Source organism: Talpa occidentalis, unplaced genomic scaffold (assembly GCF_014898055.3).
Source record: "Talpa occidentalis isolate TD23 unplaced genomic scaffold, MPIMG_talOcc4v2.1 talOcc4.9, whole genome shotgun sequence".
NCBI classification, from domain to species: domain Eukaryota; kingdom Metazoa; phylum Chordata; class Mammalia; order Eulipotyphla; family Talpidae; genus Talpa; species Talpa occidentalis.
This window is the reverse complement of record NW_023605305.1, coordinates 98,512,086-98,535,359: the sequence shown is the minus strand read 5'-3', so window position 1 is coordinate 98,535,359 and position 23,274 is coordinate 98,512,086. Positions and strand designations below refer to the sequence as shown.

Here is a 23,274-nt window from a genome sequence, read left to right as displayed (position 1 = left end):
TCAAGGATTCTCTGAAATCATTTACAATATTGAGTACATATTTTTTTACTTGGTTCCTGTTTTTCATGATTTTAGAGGATTGCTAAACTTAGACTGAGAAGCTTGAGTCTCCTTTTCCTTCTGAGGGCAGCCTTTATCCATCCAAACCCTTGACCTTTAATTTGCCTGTGACTAGATCCTTTCTTGTCCAATTAGCCTTGCTTTGACATTTAACAACAAGAACTATAAAGTCTCATTTTTCAAATATACTACAATTGCTATCTTTGGACATAATGAATATTGCACAGGGCTTTTAGCTGAATATTATATCTCTTAATATATCTTTGGTTTCACTGAGCCTCAATTTATGTTCTGTAGAAGGAAATAATGCTTCTTTTCACATAGGGTTGTGTGTGAGGCTAGCAAGCAGCAGAGTGCTGGAGGTTGGCTGCTTGTTCTCCAAATCATGTGACCCATGTGTAATTGATAACATGTATTTGTGTTATTTTCCCTACAGAAGATAAGAGATTTGAAATTAAATGCATACAAAAAAAAACTAACATAATGGTGTCATAACATGACTTTCTGTGAAGATTAAAATATTTATAGGTAAAGCGCTTGAAAGAATACATGCTATATAAGTATGCATTATATTATTTTTGTGTTGTTAGACAGATTTTCTTTAGCAAAAGTAAATTTATTGGTTGTCCGCAAATAACTCAAGGGACATTTCATTTGACATATGATTTTTCTCACCTTGTATTTTCATTTATCTATTTCTCCTTTTCCCATCATAAATCTTATCATCTTAGTTCCTCTTTTCCCAGTGTGATTTCAAAATTAACTTTCCTTTAAATGTTTATTCCCTCTCTTATGTAAAATGAAAGTAGCAAGTAGTGTGATTTATTTCTGTTACCCAACAATCTACTCTTAAATGATACAGAGAGTGCAGAGAATGCTCTAAAGTTTCAAAACAGAAAATTAGAATAATCTCTGGAGTCCAGTGTTCATCCTTCCCAACTTCTGTGTATTGTCAGATAGTTAAACACTATTTGAGTACAAGTTATCAGCCCTGGTGTATATGAACATTTATTCCATTAGTAATGGATATATTATAGTTTCATCATATCATGACTCTACATATTTTAGGTCCTCAAAACTCAAAACCATGTATAAGAATATTACTAACACATATTCAGCATTAAATCATTGGTGATCTATATCTTAAATTTTTAAAGTATTAATGTGTTTACAGTGTCTGACTTTTATGTCTAAATTTAATGCCAAATTTGCTCCAAAATATGATTTTATCTACATAGAATAAATACACTGTCTTGCTATTAATAAAGAAGAAAAGTAGAATGGGATAAAATAGATCCTAAATTAGTCTGAACATGATCTCAATATGTGAAGCAGAGTTCAGATTTTATTTCTGCACTTCATAGAAAACAGTAGTATTATAAATAGGCATCATATATTGATTTATTCAAACCATAAACATTTGCCATTGTTATTCAATCAAGTGTGGCATTATCATTAAAATTTAGCATCACTTGACATTTTTGAAATACAATAAACTAGTTTATATTGATGAGTTATAAGGTACTATATTATATAAATGTGACAGAAGTGATTCAAAAAACATCTTACATGCTGGAGCCACATTTATTTTGTAATTTAAATTATTAAAAGAATAGTTTGCCTTCCTGAAATCATACTTTTTTTGTTTTATAGAAAATTAAAGAGGAATCTCAGGTTTGTTTTTAGTATTTCCTTTTTCTTTAACCTTTCTTATCACACCACTTTCACATTAGGATTCTGTTACCGGTGCTGAGGCATATTGAATAACTTGAAGAATTACCGTGGGAAAAAGATGAATTCAGGGAATTGTAAACTACAAATAAACCACATTTGATTGTAACTTCTTTAAGTTCTGCTTTAAATGCTTAACATTTATGAACTGCCTTAATAATACCAAATAACAATTAGGTATCATTAACCCCATTTTACACATAAGGACCATGAAACCCAAAGAAATATAATGACAACACTATGTAAATAGTAGGAGTGTTTGAAACTTGATTCAATTCAATTTGGACCTCTGATTTTCTCCCTCTAATCAGTAAGTAGCTTTTTATCTACTGTTTTCTATACTTCCACCCATAATATTCCACATTATCTATATTTTTATATTGAAAGGGGAAATACTGTATAATATTAGCTTCAGTGTTTTAACTTTTAAGCCTTAAAACCAATATTTGAGGGCCTCCCCAGTGGCGCAGCAGTTGAGCGCTGGGTTGCGAAGCTGCCTGCAGCCTCTGCAGCACTGGTTCGATCCCTGGCTGCTTCTGGCCACCAGAGGAGGGTCCCACAGAGTGCGCAGACCTCTCCTGCCGCCCGCTGCTCCCCTCAGCAGTGTACTTCAGTCCTTCTGCCTGCTCTGCTCCCCGCTCTGGCTCTGGTGAATTCTCTCACCCTCCCGCGCTTCTGACTATACCCAGTGCTTCTATAAATAAATTGATTAATTAATTAAAAAAAGAAAATGCACAGTAAAGGTTGCTAAATGCAGAGTGAGTTACAGTGTAATAAGATAGGATATTTCATCAAGTGTCATCTCTGGACAAGCATAGTGTCACCAAGGAACCTGCCGTCCATGCAAATATTGAGGTGTCACTCATTCCTACAGAATGAGAATATTTTGGGGTAGCCCATGCAGTCTGTTTTAACCAGCCCTCTAAGCAATTGTTTTGCAAACCAAAAATACCCCAAGTTATAGGTAGAGTGCTAAATGGTCAAGCCATGACTTGATTATAACATTAAACAAGTTACTTTATGTCTCTGTTTTTCCATCTTGATGCAACACAGAAAACTCATGGTAAAAGCTTAACACAGAAAGTTCTCAACCTGTCTTGGAAGGGGTTCTAGTGACAATTTACTAGGGAAATAACGAGCTACTTCCACTACTTCAGTAGGTTATTTTTCATTTTTTTGAAAAATATTACTCAACGTACTATTTAGAATTACACTGACAAAATCCCAAAGCCCCCCCACTAAGCAGAAAGTGAAAAAACAAGCAAATCAAAAAATACTAACATTCTCTTGATAGATTCCCACAGAAAAAAATTAGTGTGACTCATTTTATGGCAGAATGAATTATGAAAGTGATGTGGAGGCACCGGGGATTTGTCAGAGGAGCATTTTTACTTCTCTAAAATTTTCATTTGTATGATTTGCTTCCATGCTTTTAGAAAAGTAAGAATACATGTTATTTCTTCATTCCACCAAGTTTTTTTAGTCTTCTTTTCTCCTGCTTACCTTTCTAGTCATGTACTTGCATTTGTCGGTTTACCCACTTTATTGACTATTTTTCCATCTTAGTTATATGCAGCCTAGTAATAATGATCAGAAGTATTTATTTTCCATGTGACGTGATTCAAAATAAGACTTAATCTATAGAAATGAAAGTATAAGGATGCCAGGCTACTACAGTCAGTAACTTCATTTGTCACTAACTGTAGAGCATGTAATACCTAAATTTGAGGAATGTCTTGTGATACCATGATCTGTAATCAGATGACAACTCTAACTCAAAACTCCCGAGACAGTGATGTGCAACATGCAAATAGTTAATAACGGAATCTCTGGTTTGGTAAAATAAAAAGCTTCATGTTGATTTAAGCATCATAAACTTTGGCAAGTGTAATTGAATAAAAACCAAATGTTCAGTGGAGAAGAAACACTTTCAAGTTTTTTCTGGTTTCTGTTTTGTTTTAGATGGAGCTGGCTAAGGAAGAAAAGTGTGAATTTTTGCCTTTCCTGTCCCCACGGAAGGTTATAGTAAAAGGTGGGAGAATTGTTGCTATGCAATTTGTTCGGACAGAGCAAGATGAAACTGGAAAATGGAACGAGGATGAAGATCAGATAGTCCGTCTGAAGGCCGATGTGGTCATCAGTGCCTTCGGCTCAGTTCTGAGTGATCCTGAAGGTAGGGTGCTCAGCGTCGAAATGTATTATGCAATATCTGTTATTTTAGTACTGTGATAGTTTCCAGCTTCCAGGGCATTGTTCTTTACTTTAACATTCATTTCTATCTTCTAATAAGGAATGCAAGCAATCTTGATTTAAAAGGCTTAGAAATGATATTTAACACACAGAATTATTTTCAAATGGGGGAAATTGAACAGAACATAAATCTTTTAAACTATGTAATCAAAGTACATATCCTATTTTGTAATATTTCTGTTGTTTCCTTTATGAAAATGGCTTTTTCTTTGGACCCGGAGTGAAAATACGGGACAGAAAAGATGAAACAGCTAGTCTTCAATGATTCAGACAGGATCCAATATATAGGCAAAAATAGAATCTGTGTTTACAGTTATCCTTTTGCAAAACTATCACAGGAAACATCAAAATTATCAAGTTAGTTTGAACTCTGTCATTTCATCTAGATGGCACACATGATCATGCTAAGGAATTACAAAATGCCTAAAAAAAAAAAGAGAACGAGAAAAGGAGATATTTTACATATCCTAACTGAGTAAGTCCATCAATTAAGCTATATGGTGTGATATGTTCCCCACATGTAGTGTTTTTATGGGGCATTGTAGATAAAATCTTAAGTACTAATGAATTTTCATTTCCCAGAACCTTTACATTTTAACATGATTGAAATGATGATTAACTCCTTTATTTACTGAGAGGAAAATGAGGACATTTCTCTAAGTCAGAGATTATTAAGAACGACAATAACAGAAAAATCTAAACATGACAAGTCCTATGACTTTCTGCTATATCCATGCTAAAATTACATTTTGTGTCTGAAATAGGAAGGGATGTATGCATGTAAATGTGCACTTTTATGCAACAGATAAGTAAAAAATTCAACCAGTCATCAGAACATTTTATCTGCAGGACATCAAACATCTTGGTATTTGGAAACATCCAGATGTTTAATGTCATCATGATAAATGTTTTCAAATAGCTGGATGATGGCCTGAATTTGTCACTTTTCATCTCGATGTTTATGTGATATGTAGACACGGTCTCTATGTGGTTTGTTTATTCATTAACCGGGTGCAAGAAGGGGAAAAAAAAGAACAATGTGAAAATTGCATTCTATTATCTAAAAATTCATACTGCTCTTACAGCTCTACACATCACCAAATACCAAAACTTGAATCATATTTAACTAGCATTTCTGTTGATTATTTGCCTATCAAAAAATAATTTAGGTTACCCATCTAAATTTCTGTTCCACAACTGACAACTCTAATATTAAGAAAAGTGTATCTTTTCCTAAGCAAATCTAAGTAGATGTGACTCAAAAAATCTTAGAAAACAGCTACTGGATTTTCAAATGTGATTTTGCAAAGCTTAAGCCAGTGTGTGTGTATGTGTGTGCATGTGTGCATGTGTGTGCACTTGAGTGTGCACATACATTTGAGAAGTGAAAGATTTAATTTAGAATTTAAAATGTGAAGTAGAAGAAAAAAATGATATATTTATGTTTATTTGACATCATTTATTTCAGAATTTGCGTATTTTATTACAGAACTTACTTGAGTTTTTGTTTTGTTTTGTTTTAAGAGAGTTTGCTATTCTTTTTTTCTTAAGATTTATTTTTATTTATACAAGAACTGGGGTACAGGCCAGAGGCACAGGAGGGTGAGAGGATTCACCAGAGACAGAGTGAGAAGCTAACTAAGCACATGGACCTACAACACTGCTGAGGGTAGCAGCAGGCGAGGTAGGAGAGGTCTGCCATGCCATGTGGGTATCTCCCTGGCTACTCAGAAATTGAAACCATGCTGCAGAGGCTGTGGACAGCTTCACAGCACTACACTCAACCTGTTCCTCCAGAACTTACTTGTATATGTTTCTCGTGGTGTTTTACATGTACTACCTCATAATACCTTGAGAGAAGTTAAGGAAAAATGGTCTTTCGGTCTGCTATCATCCCCCATCCTGAACTGAAACAACAAACTGCCTGGGGAAATTTTCCTTAAATAACATTATCTCCAATTTAACCAGGCCCTTTAATTTTACATTAACAAGAAACTGTTTTCCAAGTGAGAAGGGAACTGGAAGAGCTGGAACATTAAATAGCTTTCATGCCTCTGCTCCTATCCATACATTTCCAGTGCTGTTTTTTGAATTTAAAATATTAAAGGATAAGGAAGAGGGAATTTGTATTTGTTAGAAGTTGATCAAGAAGACTTTATTCAAATGGCACTTAACATCGTAAAATACTAATTTTAAAGCCACTAAACTTTCATTTACATACATGTTTATGATGTGGTAAAGATCAGTTTACAGGAAACAGATTGTCCATTTGGTAAGACGAAAAGCTATTCATGTTCTCTCTTTTGTATCATAAATAGATCATCCTGATACCTGTGTGATATGATTTCTTATGATATCTGTGTGATAATCACATTTATAACTCTATATCATTTAATATCTGTGACCTCTCTTAAAATATCAGCCTGTATTTTCACCCCTCTTTGCTCCTTCCTAACCTGACTTTGCACAGTCCCTAGTGAATTGTGTACCAAACTCAAGTGACATCTTTTCAGTCCTTATTCTATTTTCTGCATTTGACAATGTTAAATATTTCTTTCTGTTTGAAATGCTCTATTTCAAGTCACTTAACCTTTTTGAGCTTCAGTTTCTTTCTCTATAAAAAACAGGAATTATAATACTTCTCTCCCTATCTCTAGGACTATTCTCAGAATTTAAATGAAATAATGTGAAAGTGCATTGGAAATGAAACAGTAACATATTACTATTATTTATGACACCATATTTTAAGTATTCTTTTTACAGGTTGGTCACTGACTGCTTTTCTTTCTTTTATTATTACTCTTTAGTACTTTCAAAGTTCAGACTTTGCCTATTTTCTCTGCTTCATCCTTTTATTCTCTCACTGAACTGATTGTCTCATTTATTCATTTATTTATACATGCATTTGTTCTTCTAATAAATAGTGAATTCTGAGTCCCAGGTTGTGGCTAGATGCAGTATTTCCCTTCTGTGTAGAATGGCTCTGAAATCTCTTTCTCCACTGACTTTGTACAGAAGACATTTCATCTTGTGTTTACCGTCATGCATGTGACAGATAGGTGTGAGTATCCAGTGAATGCCAGGTAACATGTGTACAGTATGTAGAAGAATGAGGCATTCATTGTACTTAAAAAATTTTTCCACACTGGGATTAGGGGCAACTCTATCAACAAATCATTGTTTCACCAAGTGAAGAATACATTCAGAGTGCTATTCACAAAATATGATGATTACCTCATTAGATTTGCTTAAGTCTAATCTCCTCTCAGCTTTACTATTTTTGTAAATGGTGCAGTAGCTCTCTTATCACTAAAGGTTGAAATTTTATCCCAGATTCCAACTTCTGATTCCATTTTTTGGTCATTAAATTCACCATGTTACCCTATACTAAAGGATAAAGCTCCTCATCTCCTTGGCACTTGAGAATTTAAGCAAAAAACTTTATATCTACTATGTATCTAGCTTTGTTTTCTGATTCCACTGTTGAATTATTCTTCCCAGTTTATAGCATGGGATGGATTCCATATTGCTAATTAGGAAGGGTGTTGATGAGTACAATCCACATATATTCGCTGAAGAATTCAAACAATGAAAGAAAGTGGACACAGTATATATAAAGTAGTGATAATTTATATTCTCACAATTCTCATATTACAGTCATATTTTATTTTATTTTTTCAAAGACTTATTTATTTATGCATATAAGAACTGAGGTACAGGCCAGAGGTGTTGGGGGGGTGAGAGGATTCACCAGAGACAGACTGGGGAACAGAACAGGCAGATTGTCTGAAATACAATGCTGAGGGGAGCAGCGGGCTGGTCAGGAGATGTCAGCTGCACCATGTGTGTAGCTCCCGGGCCGGGTGTTGAATTCGTGCTTCAGTAGCTGTGGATCACTTCATAGGTTCTGTCTTAACCCCTTGTACCACCAGGGAGGCCCTATAGTCACATTTTATTTATTTATTTATTTATTTATTTATTTATTTATTTATTTATTTATTGCTCAATATTTTTATTTCAATGAAAAATGTGTCCTCCCCCACCATTGGGGCTTCAAATTAATTGCTTTTTATTGCTGATCTTTTTTTTAATAAATTTTATTTTTATATTCCCCATACAATTGCAACCCCCTTATTTTGACCCCAATCCCTCCCCTCCCCGCCCCCCACCCCCCATAAAGTGTCTCTGGTTCATAGTTTTTTGTTGATTTTGATTTTCACTTTCTTATAGTTATTCATTTTCCTGGTCCCTTATTTAAGTTTTCTAGATTCCTGCTGAGTGAGACTACCTATAGTCATATTTTAAATGAAATTACTTGTAGCCACTTGATTGTATCATTTTTGTATTTGTAAAGATAACCTATATTGGAAAATTTAAAGGAAGCTTAAAATTTCAATCTCATTTTTTTCCCTCTGATATATGCTTTTTTAAATTAATTAATTAATTAGTTATACAAGCACTGGGTACAGTCAGAAGCACAAGAGGGTGAGAGAATTCACCAGAGCCAGAGCAGGGAGCAGAACAGGCAAACTGATGAAGTACACTGCTGAAGGGAGCAGCGGGCATGTCAGGAGAGGTCTGTGTGCCATGTGGGACCCTCGCCAGCAGAAGGGATCGAAACGGCGCCGCAGAGGCTGCGGGCATCTTCGCAGCCCAGCACTCAACCGCTGCACCACCGGGGAGGCCCTATGCTGGATTACTTTTGCAAGTCCCTTAATGTGTATTTATCAAAGGAGGATATCAGTTAACCTTACTAGTAGTATTAAGTACCTGATACATCTGTAATAAATATTTCTTTAATATAAATAGCCAAAAAAAAAAAACCATACACAAGCAAAATACAGCAAGAATAAATCTAGAACTCAGTGAAAGAATTTAATGGTTAATAGAGGGGGTAGTTGGGGGGAGGGGGGAGTGAATGAGGGAAGGCAGTAGAAGGGTATTGGGTCTGGGTGATTTGGTGGAGGGTGAGTAGAACATACATACATGTGGAAGAGCAAAACTGTAAGCCCAAATTACAACAAAGATGTTAAATATGGCAAATGCTCTAACAGCTTATCAAAAAAGAATAGAATATCAAATTTATAAAGCAAATTTGGATAATTTTGTTGTATTAAAGCTGCAAATCACTTAATTGCTACTTAGGTTAATAACAGTTATAAGTAACCATTATTATTTTGCCTAATTCTATTTTATTTTTATCTCTTTTTTCATTATCATCATGATAGTGAGTGGGAAATAGAAACAAAAGACTACAGTTTACATTCCTGTGCAGGAAATATGTGTTTATTATGAACACAATTTAATTGAATCCTTCATTTCTACTATATCAAATTCTAAAGTCAGTGTGGTATCCAATTTCTAATTTAATTGAGATAATAAAATCTTAGCCTGAGTCTTCCTGTGAAAAACTCAAGAGTGGTTCTACTTTCCAAAATTTTTCATCCATTCTTTCAATGTCTGTATGATTCCAAATGACATTAAAATGGGAACTTACTATTCCAGACTGATTTTATTTTACTAATTCTGCATTTTTGATGACTGAAACAAGACAAATCTAAAATTGCAGCTTCTGAGAGAACCATTTGCTCTTGCAGGTTTTGTTACTCTCTTCGACCTTGAGCTTGGTATCTCCTCAGGCCTTGTGCTTAAGAGCAAGATCTCTAAAGATATCCTTGTTGAGGGTAGTTTTATCCAAAGGGATATCCTCAAAGTACCGTGGTCATGAGGAGTTTGTAGTTATAAACTTTCATAATAGACTTGATTTTTGACATTTTAGTGATTTTCTTCTTGCCCATGGTGATAGCAATCCAATCCAGCCACCACAGTGTGGCTGTCAGGGTGGTCTGAAAGTCCATCATAAATTTTCTTTAGCTTCCAGCCCAGGACCAGCAACATCTATCTGGGTTTCAAGAAGCACTCATTCTAACAGCAACTAGTCAGTACTGCCACAGAAAGCTAGACTGATTTTAAGAGTTGTCAGTAATTAAGCATAAACCACCCTTCACTGATATTTCTACCGCATATATATTGTGCATCCCTGGAAATTTTAAAATATTTATTTTCAAAATATGTATTTTATAATACGGCAAGTCTACCTGTCTAAATATCAACACCAGTGCTGACTGAGTTGACGTTCTCTTTTTTCATTATTTGGACAATGTCGTTTTTAAGACTTGACTTATTATTTATTGTAGAATTTATCCTTTCTTCTCTTCCTGCTTGGAATCAAACTGCCAATTCTGAGCATTTGCATATTTTTCTGTTAGTTTTGAACTGATGAGGAGAACCCATTACCATTTTCACTAATATCACAGCTTCACTTTTCCAACTCAGTTAATAACAGTTGACTTTATCCGCATGTTCCTAGCAGATCTTGATGACATAATTATGTCTGTGAATATGCTTTTAGACAAGTGTGGAAGGCACTTTTGCCCATGCAGTGACCTCTCTGACTCTTATATACAGTGCCCAGAACCATCCTCGTGTTCTTTGAAATGTCCACTTTGAAAAGAGCTATATGCTTTGTATTTTAGAACCTAATATAATTTTATTTTCCAATCGGATTGTAAACCCCAAGCAGGCAAAAATTGTATAACTTTGTAGTAAGTTTTAGTTCCAATAACTGTAGACATATATATGTTGTGTATTTGACTTGACTTGATTCATATTAAGATATTACACGTAGTCATCATTTTTTTCTATCAGGTTGATTAAGTTTATTTTTCTTAGAAAATCTAAAGCTTAGAAAAGTAGTTTTGTTTATCCATTGGTATTGACTTTTTTATGTTTTGGCATAAATTGTTGCATTCTTTATAATCCAATAAATATTACACTAATTAGAGTCCGTCTGGCATAGCAGCTCAGAGCAGAGGCTTTGGAGCCAGGCTGCCCAGCTGGAAAGCTGGCTCCCTGAGCCTCTTTGTACTTCGTGGTCCTGATCTTTAAGGGAGGTGATTATAGAATCTACCTTCTAGAATTGTTTTGAGAAGAAATTAATTTAAAATACACGTACTATGCCTTACCTATGTAAGCATTTCATAGTTTTATACATTGTTATCCTGTGTAAAAAATCCTATTTTAATAATTAAATTGAGTTATATCACACCCTTATGATAGTCTAAATATTGTCTAAGAATAAGAACATTTGAAAATCAGGACTTCATCAGGGACTGTAGAGGCTGTCAGTATGTCTTTGTAAATAAATTGGCCCACTTTGTAGTAGGTGATCTTATATTTATGAATTTTTAAATGAGAGATTTTTCATATATTTGGTATTTTTATTTGCAGGGAAAAAAGCGCAGCATTTGTAATGGCATCATATATTTTAAAAATACTTGATTATCAATTGTGTTTTTTTACACCATCAAAAGGAATTTTCTTTCAACTAATGCTTAGTTTTTCAAAAATTTCTAATTTGAATTTCCACAAATCAGGCATTGAAAGAGAAAGGATTTTTAAAATGACTGTTTTTCCTCTTAAAATGGGAAAAAATGGGCCAATTTTTAAATTAAATTGCTTGTTTTTATTTTAAGAAGGAAAGAGAAACATTTTTGAGGATATAAAGTTTCTGTTTTTAAGAGCTTGAAAACGATAACATTTTATAACGAGATTCAAATTTCCTATATTTTGGAAGGAAGAATTAGGATAAACGGTGGCAGTAACACTAACTCTGCATAATGCTATATGGCACTGCTCGGGAGAACAAATTACAGGGTGACTTGTCATGGTCAAGGAAGTGTGTGGAACTTCTCTCAGAAATGATTTTATATACTTTACCCAGTGCCTACATTTCCCTTTTGTTTTTGTCTACATACTAGAGAGAACAAGAAACAAAGATCAGTTCTTTCTGAGTCTTTCATGTAACCCTCAGAAACCAACTTCCTTGATGATGTTAATTGCAATTAGTTCTATCAGGGAGGATTTTTTTGGGGGGGAGGTGAGAGGGTATTAAAGATTACTCACTAAGGGGCTCCCTGGTGGTACAAGGGGCTAAGTGTCAGGACTATGAATCTATCAGTAGCCTCTGCAGCATGACTTCAATCCCCGGCCAGGGAGCTGACCCACATGGCACAACAGACCTCCCCTGTCTCACACGCTGCTCCCCTCAACAGTGTATTTCAGTTGATCCACCAGTTCTGTTCCCCACTTTGTCTCTGGTGAATCCTCTCACCTGTCTGCACCTCAAACCTATACCCCAGCTCTTGTATGCATAAATAGATAAATCTATACAAAAAAGATAACTCACTAGTTTCTCTTATTCGGAATCTTGGAAAAGTTTTCAAAGCCCATGTGGCAAATCAAAAATTCTATCAATATCATTTTTGAATGTAGCTTTAATTCACTTGATTTCATACTGAGAAAAGGTACAGGCCATGGATTAATTTGCCTTGTTCTGTCCTACATCAGAACTACAAATTGAAAGGCAAGAAATGGCATACATGAAAGCCCAACATTGCATACATACTGGAAAGTATCCAAATTTTTGGACACCAAAATATTTCCATCTTTCCCCCTCAATTATTTAAGCACTGGGAAAAAGCAGAGTAAAAATGTTTTGAGGTGAACACTAGATGAGTCAGGCACCCATTAGGAGTAGCCACCTATTCTTTAGAAGACATAGTATTGGTATGTTTGACTTATTTCCTATTAAAATGTTACTTACATGATAATTCACTAATGGAGTTAGTAACACTAAACATTTTTAATAACTTTTTTTTCTGTTAAGGTTGTTCCATTTTTCAAAACAAAAGAGCTGCAGAAGCTACTGGTAGCATAAAGTAATTCAGGAAAGTTTTGTTTGAAAAGTTGCCATCTCTGTGACTTCAACTTGCATAATTCCTCTTCTGCCTTAACAAAAGTGAAGGGAAGGGCAAAAGAATGATCACATTTAGAAACTGTCAAAATTTATCCAACTATCAAGTTGTATACATTTTATTAGCAAATGTATTTGTTGCAAAGTTTCAAATTAAGGAACACGAGACTTTCCTTCCTTTTTTTCTTTTCATATATGGTTTATATAACTGAGAATGGATGGTATGGCATTAAAAAATAAAATCGTCAGTGTAGTGTAGCTTACTCGATATGTTATAGTCTGTTAACTTGCCATGGGGTTTTTCTTATATTTCCAAATATACTGGGAGATACCTAAGAGATCATATATTTTTGTCTGCTAATTTCAGAGGTTTATTTCTTTAACTAAAATTTCTAATGGCCTGCTATTCTAGGCAATGAGCTAGTTTTGGGGGATAAATTGGTGAAGAAGCAAATACAAACATTGCCTCCAGAAATGCAATTTAACAGGAAGACTCACAACTGCAATAAATTATTCCATGAGAAGTTCAGAGTACTAGGAAACACAGAACACAATCTAAGGGTGCTGTGAAGCTTCCCAGAGGAAGTGGATTATAAATTGAAGTCTGAGCATTGTGTAGGAGTTTCCAGGTGGAATGGGGGTGGAAGGGAGGGAGCCACAGGGAAATTATGCAACTTGCTCAACACCACATTGTTAGATTAAGTAGTCATTTAACAGTCATTTAAAAAAAAAAAAACTTTATAAAAAAGCATGTTTTTAGAAAGTTCTCATCAGCCTACTTATTTCATGCATGTTCTCATCTTTATAAATGAGGATCTGAATTTCCCATTTTTATGTCTAAAATTGAACTTTTTATCTTATGATTTCTACTATTCATTCTATCATTATTCATCATGCAATGAACATTTCTTTACATGAGTCAAAGGGAGTTTTTTTTAATCTTTAGGGACTCATAGGCTAATGAAATAACCAGCAGTATTCATACATACATTGTGACATAATGTACTAATTTGAGATTACATTTGCACTGAATTTCAGAGTTTGAGTAGGAACTTCACTGTTAGAGCAAATGTCATACACAAAAGTTTGGGCTGACAAAGTGGTTTCATGTGACCAGACAATGGTGAAAAATTCTTTAGCTAAAGGGATAAGATTGCAGGAAATTTGACACGATATATGTCAAGGGACATATATGGTAATCTGGAGATTTTGAATTTTAGCCTTCAACATTCAGGTGACAATTGGGGAGCTATAAATATAAGAAGAATCTTAACCATTAATGAGATAATCCTGGTATGTACAGATCTTCCTCTCTTGTTTTTAACAATTTGTAATATTTTTCAAATAATTGGCAGTTGGAAACTATGAAATCACCTTTGGAGTGGTTCAGATCACATGGCAAGTGTGTTTTGTAACATTGAATGGATGATTTAGGCAAAGTCACTCACCTAATCACAGTGTCTAATACACCAATATGTGTCCCCTGATGGAAAGCTGCTTCAGTAGGATTTTTAGTATGAAGGCAGAGAGAATCTGTGCTAAACTACAGGCAAGGGTGGTTGGTATCTTCTTCCATATCTAGTAAAAAGAATTATGAATTTCAGCTTTTTGACCAGAAGTTAGGTACAGAGAGATACCATGAGTGCTAACTAGTGATTGTTTCCCCACATGGAAGGAAGTGTCAGAAGCATAGAATGCATGTGCCACTCTGCAGTGGCAGTACTGTTGAAAGAGATTGCCTGGAATTGAGACAGAATAGCATCAATGAAACCAGTTAAAGGACATTTTTGGTATCCTAAGTAGCTCCTGGGTAAGTCCAGATTGAGGTAAAGGTGTTAGACACACAGAATAGCATTCAGAATGAAGGTCTATTTCTTTAGCAGAATAGTCAGGATTTGGTTATCCATTTAATAAAAAAAAAATTGAATGTGGAGGATCTAGTGTGGGCATCTGATCATTATTTCATAATGCTGATAGAGCTCACAAATGTAGTAGATAGGATAGATCTGTTGGGTTTGAATTCTTTAATCCATTCAACTGGAGAAAGGGAAGAACTCTGCAAAGAGAAGAATGATTAAAAGAGATACATGACATTTATTCTGGAATTTCAGATTTTCTGCCTTATTATGAAGAGTATATTATCAGATTTCCAGATGGTGAATGTCTTAAGACATCATGGTATAAAGAACAGTTGTGTCCCTTCCCACTTTTATTAATGTCCATGGTTCCTTATGCTTCCATTTCATTTTATAATGCTGAAATAATGAAACTTTGATACATCCTTTTTATCGGATGGTCCTATGGTGAAAATGCACCCTTTTTATTCTTCTCTGGACACTACTTTACTTTTAACTGTTTGATTGATCAAATAGCATTCTCAGGAGCCCAATAGTAAAACTACTGTTTTGTTTTTTTTTTTAAGATTTTCTCTAATTATCAAAATGCTTATTTTTATGGCTGAAAGATTTATTTTCTTTCTATTATAAAGTATTCTGTGCAGAGTGAAGATGAAGTAATGGAAGCTAATATAAGTACTGGCATTTCTACAAAATAACCACCCCAAATAATGGAATCTTTGCTCAGCATTTCTTTGGAATTATTTTGAAAGGATATAAGAGATGAGGAGGGAGGTCAAACTGATAACAGTGTTGAAAGTGATTTGGAATCAGCACCACATCACTTACAACTGCCTTAGACATCCATTTGAAGCACAACATGATATTTCTGTAATTATTTTACTTCCCTCTAATAACTGCATAGGAATAGGTTTGTTTCCCTAGTGAATAGCTCTGTTCAGAGTCTTGCCTTATCTTTATTTTCCAGGTTTCACTAGTGTTTGATATCATATGCATCCTTACAGGGAGAGAGTGGATAAATCAGTAATTTTTCATCAAATCAAAGATTACATACAAGAAGTAGAGCAGTGCCATGTAACAAGTTTTGCTGGTGAAAGAAAGTAGAAAATGGAAAAAATAACGTAATTGTTTAAGATAACAGAAATCATAAAACATAACCAATGTTGTTCAGCATTTAGTGAACTTTATGAAAATGTCCTGTTATATATGTATTTTAAATACTCGTTAGCATATAGTATACAAACTTTGTTGTGAAATAATATTCTTATGAAATGTTAAACCCCACTCTGCTGCAATGAGAAGTCAACATATAAAACTTAGTTAACTTATAAAATAATGATACAGATTATATAATGAGGTCAGTAATGTGTATTTTGTATTGTAGATGATTATCATTATTACATTGCCCTGCGTTCTTGGATCAAACACAAAAGAAGAACAACAGTATTATCAAGGTAGCCTTTGGTTAGATTAGGCATTGACCCACATAAATGTAACTTATAATTATAAAAGTTGGAAAATTATGCTGAATCATATTTAATGTCTATCCCCCAAATATGGAAGCTACTCAATTCAAATATAATATGTACATGTAACTTACCATATGTTTTAAATGTGCTGGCGTTGCTAGAAGAGGAAGTCAACGCTAATTTTAACAATTATTTAAGAGTTCTGACCAAACTCTGTGGGTTTAATGCTATCCAGTGCCAAACCCATTTTTTTTTTTAAGCTAGCCATGCTTTTACTATCTTGTATCTATGAATCTTCTTAAAGTGCTTTCAAAGGAGTTTAATTTACATAACCATTTTCTCCTTGTATAGTACCTGAAAAAGAGTATCAAATACTATGCAATGCAAGTTTGGCAAATGCTCAGTGATTTTTCAAGCACTTTCAAAACTGTGTTTATAGTTCACTTGATTTGATATGGGCCAATGTTTTCCCCTATAGTTGTGCACTGCTGCCAAATGAACTTCTGCGTCACCCATATCATTGCTTTACTCTCATACTTTATTCTCCCCTGATGGTGGGATTGTAATTAAATGCCACCAAGTAACTTTGACACCTTTCTAATCTGCCCTCCTAAAATACTTTCAGGACCTTATTCTCTAGCCTTTCATTCTGCATTTATTAAGTGTACAAGGTTCTGTGTTAGATTCTCCTGGGTACCCCAAAATGGATACACTGTACCTGTCTACAGTAGGTTGCAGTTGAGTAAAGGAAGAGTAATGCATATAAATAACAATGCCATAAGATAGAAAGGAACTCACGGAGCAAAAGATAAACTGCTAGTATAACATACAAGCTACCAAGACATTTTCCAGCTGTAAAAATCAAAGAAGATTTTCTGGAGACAGCAGCATTGGTAATAAGGATGAAGACTAAGCAGGAATTAGCAGAACAGACATGGGGAAAGTCTGAATACATACACAGTGAGCAGTCTGAATACATACACAAAACAGTTCTTTTTATTTGATCATAAAGTACACAAGAAGAAATAGAGTAAGGATGGAAAAATATTTCATTGGTGATTCACAAAATATTTTCAGTTTTAGGGCTAAGGTATCTGAATTTGATCCCAAAGTCTGTGGACACTAGAAATCTAAAAGGGCATGCTGATTAAATATGTTCCTTTCACACATAGAGGGAACATGTAATTAAATATGTGTCTCATTTTTGGCTCTTATTCTTTTCCTTTCTCACTTCTAAATTATATTAACAATATGACTGCAGAGTGGTTATATATTTTAATCCAGAGTTCCCAGACAGTCCCAAGTATTCTTCCAATGAAAAAAAAATGAATGAATAAAGAAATGGAAACTGTTGAGATGAAAATGTTGGAATGAGTAGAATAAATGATTGCTTTATTCTAAATGTCCCTACATAAAATCAACAGCAAAGACTAAAGCATGTGGAAGTGATATGTATGTAAAGTGTCATGAAGGCCAACATTGTTTCCTTGTGCCATGGGAATGGTCTGATGCTGGACAAGATTCATTTTCATTGAGACTAGCTGCCTAACTGGCCATCCTGCTTTAACTCTTGTTCCATATATCCAATACCTCCCCCATCAAGAGTCAGCCTTTATATAGAAATTTTGGGATTTCATTCCCCTTTTCAAACCTTCCATTGCTTTCTTACTTTACTGCGAATAAAATGCTTCCCACAGTTTATAAAGTCCTCCTTGATCAGGTCCTGCTTATCACTCAGGTCTCTTATCTGACTTGCTTTCTTCTACCCACATAAGGCTTCCCTTCTGCTGTTTAAGCTCATCAGCTTCTCCTTATCCTTAACATCCTTGCAGCAGTATTCTCTGCCTGGAGTGTTCTGCCTCAGTTCTTCATGTGACTTGCTCTTTCTTTTTTTTTTTTTAAGATTTATTCATGCATACAAGAACTGGGGTACAGGCCAGAGGTATGGGGGTTGAGAGGATTCACCAGAGACAGAGTGGGGAACAGAACAGGCAGATCGACTGAATACACTGCTGAGGGGAGCAGTGGATGAGTCAGGAGAGGTCTGCTGTGCCATTTGGGTAGCTCCCTGGCCATGGCTCAAACTCGTGCTGTAGTTGCGGATAGCTTCATAGGTTGCATCTTAACCCCTTGTGCCAACAGGAAGGCCCTTGCTCATTCTTATCTTTTAGATTTTAGCTCAGGTGTCAGTTCATTAGTGTCCTCTATGTTTTTCCAACCCTCTGTGACCTAAACCATTTCTCCTACTTCTCATTCCCCTCATCTTATGACACTTTGTTTAATGTCACCCTTTTTATAGTCATACAGTTCGTGTACATGTTTACTTTTTATTTTTGATCTTCTGCCTGCTACATGTATACTCCACAACAATGGGTCTCTTATTTGTGCTTTACTACAGTGCCTACAGCAGGATTTTGTATGCAGTAGATAATAAATATTTGTTAAATGAATAAATGAATATTTTTCTTATGCAATTTTATTAAACTCTTATCCTTAATCACTACCTTGCTGTCTTTTCTAGGTCCTCTCTTCTTAACCCCTTTTATTCTACTTTTTGTTCTCATCATATATCCGTAAATATCATCTTTTTACTGCTCATTGACCTCCAGATCACCAAATCTAGTTGCCTACCTTACATTTCTCTTATGTTTCATTCTCCTTAAAATTGTGCCTTCCTGACCTCTGGGTTTCTGAAACTCTGATAAGTCACCCTCTGCCTTTAACTGGAGTTGTGCTTCCTGTCACTTTAAAAAATAAATGATTGACTGTTTTACCTGGACTTGGGTTCTTTCTTCTGAAACTTTATTCAACTTTTGACTGTATCTAATCCAAAGTGCAGTGCCCTTTCCTGAGGTCTAGGTGTGTATCCCCAAGTGCTCCTATAGACCTCCAGTTGGTAAAACTGTATCTGATTTGTAGTCAGGTTTGGATCCTGAGTGTGGCCTGGGTAACTTGCCTCAGTATCAGTTTCCTCAAATATAATATAGAAATAGTACCTGTTATGCAAACCTCTGCAGAGATAGTATATACACTGCCTAGCTCAGAACCAGACCCAGATTAATGGATACACTGAATAATTGTCATTATTATTATTATTAATCCTATGGAATGTAGCCTTTGCCAATACCTTGCCTTTCACTCATTGCGTGATTGTACAACTACTACTCCATATAAAGAAGCTGTATTTTCAAACTATGCATTTACTCTTTCACTAAAATTTGTTTAAAAGGAATTCTTCTGTATGTTTTAAGTTTGCATTGAAGTATGCCTACAGCCGATTGACAAGGGAGAAAAAAAGTCTTAAGATGGATATCAAAAAATAACATTAATGAGCTGCTAAAGCTAAAATTACAGGAACTTATGAAATTGGTTAAACATAAAAACCATTAAACTGTTTACTGAAGCTTCACAGATATACTGCAGCTAATGAGCATTTCTGCTATTTAAATAAGCCCAAATTGAACACACATTACATGGATACATAATTAGTCATGGCAGTCAAACACACATAGACTTACTTTTAAAGCTCTATTTAGGGAATCTTTTCCATTTGATTTATTTTGTTAATTAAAATATTTTTCAGCATTCACATATTTTAATAATATTGTTTTCACAAGTAGCATAATTTACTATTGGCTTTCTATTTGCTTTTATTTATGTGTTAGATGCAGAAATGGGAATTTTATTTTAAACATTTTTCTTAACCCTTTTCTGTAATTATTTGTATCACTTGATGGTATCATTCAGCATTAAAAAGTTCTTTCAGTGAGGACTAAATATAAACTATTTCTGTCGCCTTTCTACTTTTTTCACTGTCTCCTAATTATCAAGAAGTATTAAGCATCCAAATGTGCATAGAATTATGATGATTATGGTCCAGATCAGATTAAAGGATGATCTATTTCTTCAATGAGTTTGCCGTCTTAAGTAGATGGTATCATTGAATATAAATAAGCAAATCAAAGCGCAGCATTTGGGAATCCAACCGAGAATTTGAAAACAATCCCCATATATTTCCTTCAAGGACAATGACCTCCTTGAGGAGATCTCTTCCAGATAAAATGAAATCAAATCTTCAAGGAGTTTAGTGTTTTAAATAGATAGAATATATTGCCAAGAAATAAGCAAATCAAGGTGAAGTGCCTGGACAACTTTAATTCTGAATTGATTAGTTCGTCATTTTAGGAAATGAGTGAAACTCCCCGTAGAATACAAGTAAAATAAAAGGAGTTGCTACAGGCTGTTATTGGCATCCACCCATTGCATTTAACTTGGGGAACCTCAAATCATCCTGAATATGGAAGACTAGGAAATTAAAAATGTATTTTTACACTGCCTGAATTCTATAAGCATATCCTAAGTTAACATTATTTAACTATAGCTGTAGGAAATCAAATAGCTAATCAATAGAAACTAACCAAGTGACTATTCTTTTCTAGCCAGTATGTTACTAGAAGCTTTCATTTAGAATCTGTTTTTTTAAAAAGGAAAATATTTGGGTTTCCATCCCATAATGATCTATCTAATTGTGGAAATAAGTATTATAGAAAAATAATCAATTGACAGGATAGTATGAGTGCTAAGTAAATGGTTTGGACAACTATTACATTTTTCAACCTAAAAATATTGAGTTCCTTTGGTATGCCAATTATTATTGTGCTAGATGCTAGACAAGGAGCAAATATAATTCCAAACCCCAAAGAGTAGAAAAATCAAAGCATATTATATAGTGGTCCTCTTTTATGGATGGTTTCTCTTTTCATGTTTTCAGTTACCTACAGTTAAAAGTTTTCTAAAAATATTACATGCAAGATTTTGAGATGCAGAAAGAGAGAGAATATAGTCACATAACTTTAGTTGCAGGTTATTGTTATACTTGTTCTGTTAGTAGGTATTGTTGTTAATCTCTACCTGATTTGTAAGTTAAACTTTACCATAGGTGTGTATGTATGGGAAAAAAATCCTACTATTTATAGGGTTTTGTATTTGCAGTTTTAGGCATCTGTGAGGGGTCTTGGACTATACCCTCTATGGATAAGAGGGGGCCTATTGTAACTGATACACAGAGACTAGTTTAATAGAAATTGGTAATGGTTAGTTTAACAAAAAGGGAAAATAAAACATTCTATTGGAAGAGTTGACCAAGACTAGAATTCTTTGCTGTCTTTCCAAGCCCCATCTACTTCATGTCAGTTGCCCAGTGTTCCCCAGTAGTCAAGCTGTAAGAGACTTGTTGATGCATTCCTGTCTTTCTCTTGCCCTACTCCAAAGCTTAGTGGCAGGAAGACTAGAGTCAGAAATAACAGGATTTAATTCACTTGATCTGCTACCTCTTGATGATGTTTATAATGGTGATCCCTAACTTAAAGAGTTGTTTTGTGTTCTAAATGAGTTATTAATATGTGGAAATATCCAGTACCATGAGTGCATATCTCACACAAGGGGTCAATAAATACTGACTGCTGAAAATGAGAAGTAACTAGAAGAATGTGTCCATTGCATGAATGGACAAAATGTGGTAACTGACTGGATGTTGGGATAATTAATTATAGGGTAACAAAGCAAAAATTATGTCTAGGTTTTAAATATCTATTTATAGTCAATTTGAGAAAGGACAGCAGGAAAAAAAAAAACAATAGTGAAGATTAAAGAGTCATTGTGGAGGCTGGTGAAAAAGCAAAAATGTGATGTCCTTGAAGCTAAGATAAGAGGATTTTATGATGGGAAATGCTATTAATTAAATGCTGCTGCACCTGTGATGAGTGAGGTGCCTACCTGAACTTGTAAGATCCTTAGTCTAAGGAGCTCCTTAAATTTTGTTCTTTGGGTCCTTCACTCATTCTTTTTCTGTCCTGAAGCATAGGGCTCACTGAGAAAGATCACCAAATTTAGCATCCTGGAGTTAATCAATCATCTTAGTGAAAATTCAACAAATATTTCATGAAGCTTTGGGACACAGGTCCAGAGTGGCTTAACAATGGGTGATGATGTAAAGTATATGCCTGCTTCTGGGATCATCGAAGTTAGAGAGAGTGGCTGATAGTAGAGAAGAGAGAGCACATAACATAGGCAGGAAAATCCTTATATGGTAAGATGAAAAGATTTTAGGGCTCATGTGGAGGAATTGGTTTTTGATCAGTGGGGAATTGATAAATTGTTATAGGAAGGAAGAGAGAGAGTGGGTACATACCCAGTATGTTTATAGATTTGGCAATGAGAAGGCAAGGGAGTTCCCATGTGATAGCTTCTGCATATTTAATGAGGTGAGGCATACATCAATGGTTTGAGGGAAGTAGGAAAGGTATGAATGATCCTCACAATGAGTATAGGAAAGGGGAGCTTACTATTGCTTCACCATGAAATGGTAGAAGGCCCAGAGGAAGCTTATGAACTGGGTTTAGGATGTGATGATTTAGCAGGACCAGTAGAGCATGCAGGCTGGAAACTTAATAGAGCAGCTAGAGGTATGAGAATAAAAGAGTGAAATAGTGCTTGAAGTAATTTTGTAGAGCGAAAGTTTAAGGCACAAAATTACTATTTTTTTTTCTTTTTTAAGATTTATTTATTTATTTATGCAAGCACTGGGTATAGTCAGAAGCACGGGAATGTGAGAGAATTCACCAGAGCCAGAGTGGGGAGCAGAACAGGCAGACTGATGAAGTACACTGCTGAGGGAAGCAGCGGGTGCAGCAGGAGAAGTCTGAGCACCATGTGGGACCTTCACCAGTGGCCAGGGATCGAACTGGCACTGCAGAGGCTGCGGGCAGCTTCGCAGCCCAGCGCTCAACTGCTGTGCCACTGGGGAGGCCCAAAAAATTACTAATTTTGGAAGAGAAAGTGTTTTGAACTGAATATTAGCTGGAAAGAGGAAGATGAAGAGGTGAGAGTGACCAGAAAATAGGACAGTTTCATGGTTAGGAAACCCCTGACAGAGTAGTATTTTGCAAATCAAGGACAGAAATCAAAATTAATGTGATTCAACTATTGAACACTACAGAAAGTCCAAAGGGAAGAATGCTGTCACAGAATTTGTGAACATTGAGAACATATTTTTGTTAGAGGGATAAACTGGAAGAAATAATCATGTAGTTTA

General features: G+C 35.0%; 1 protein-coding gene across 1 annotated transcript in view; it reads left to right on the top strand.

The window, feature by feature from the left end:
• DPYD (dihydropyrimidine dehydrogenase) overlaps positions 1-23,274 on the top strand; it is a 743,206-nt gene that overhangs the window by 310,555 nt on the left and 409,377 nt on the right. The window contains exon 11 of the mRNA XM_037498291.2: positions 3,754-3,964. Within this exon, the coding sequence (XP_037354188.1) occupies positions 3,754-3,964 (211 nt within the window). The remainder of the gene's footprint in view (positions 1-3,753; positions 3,965-23,274) is intronic.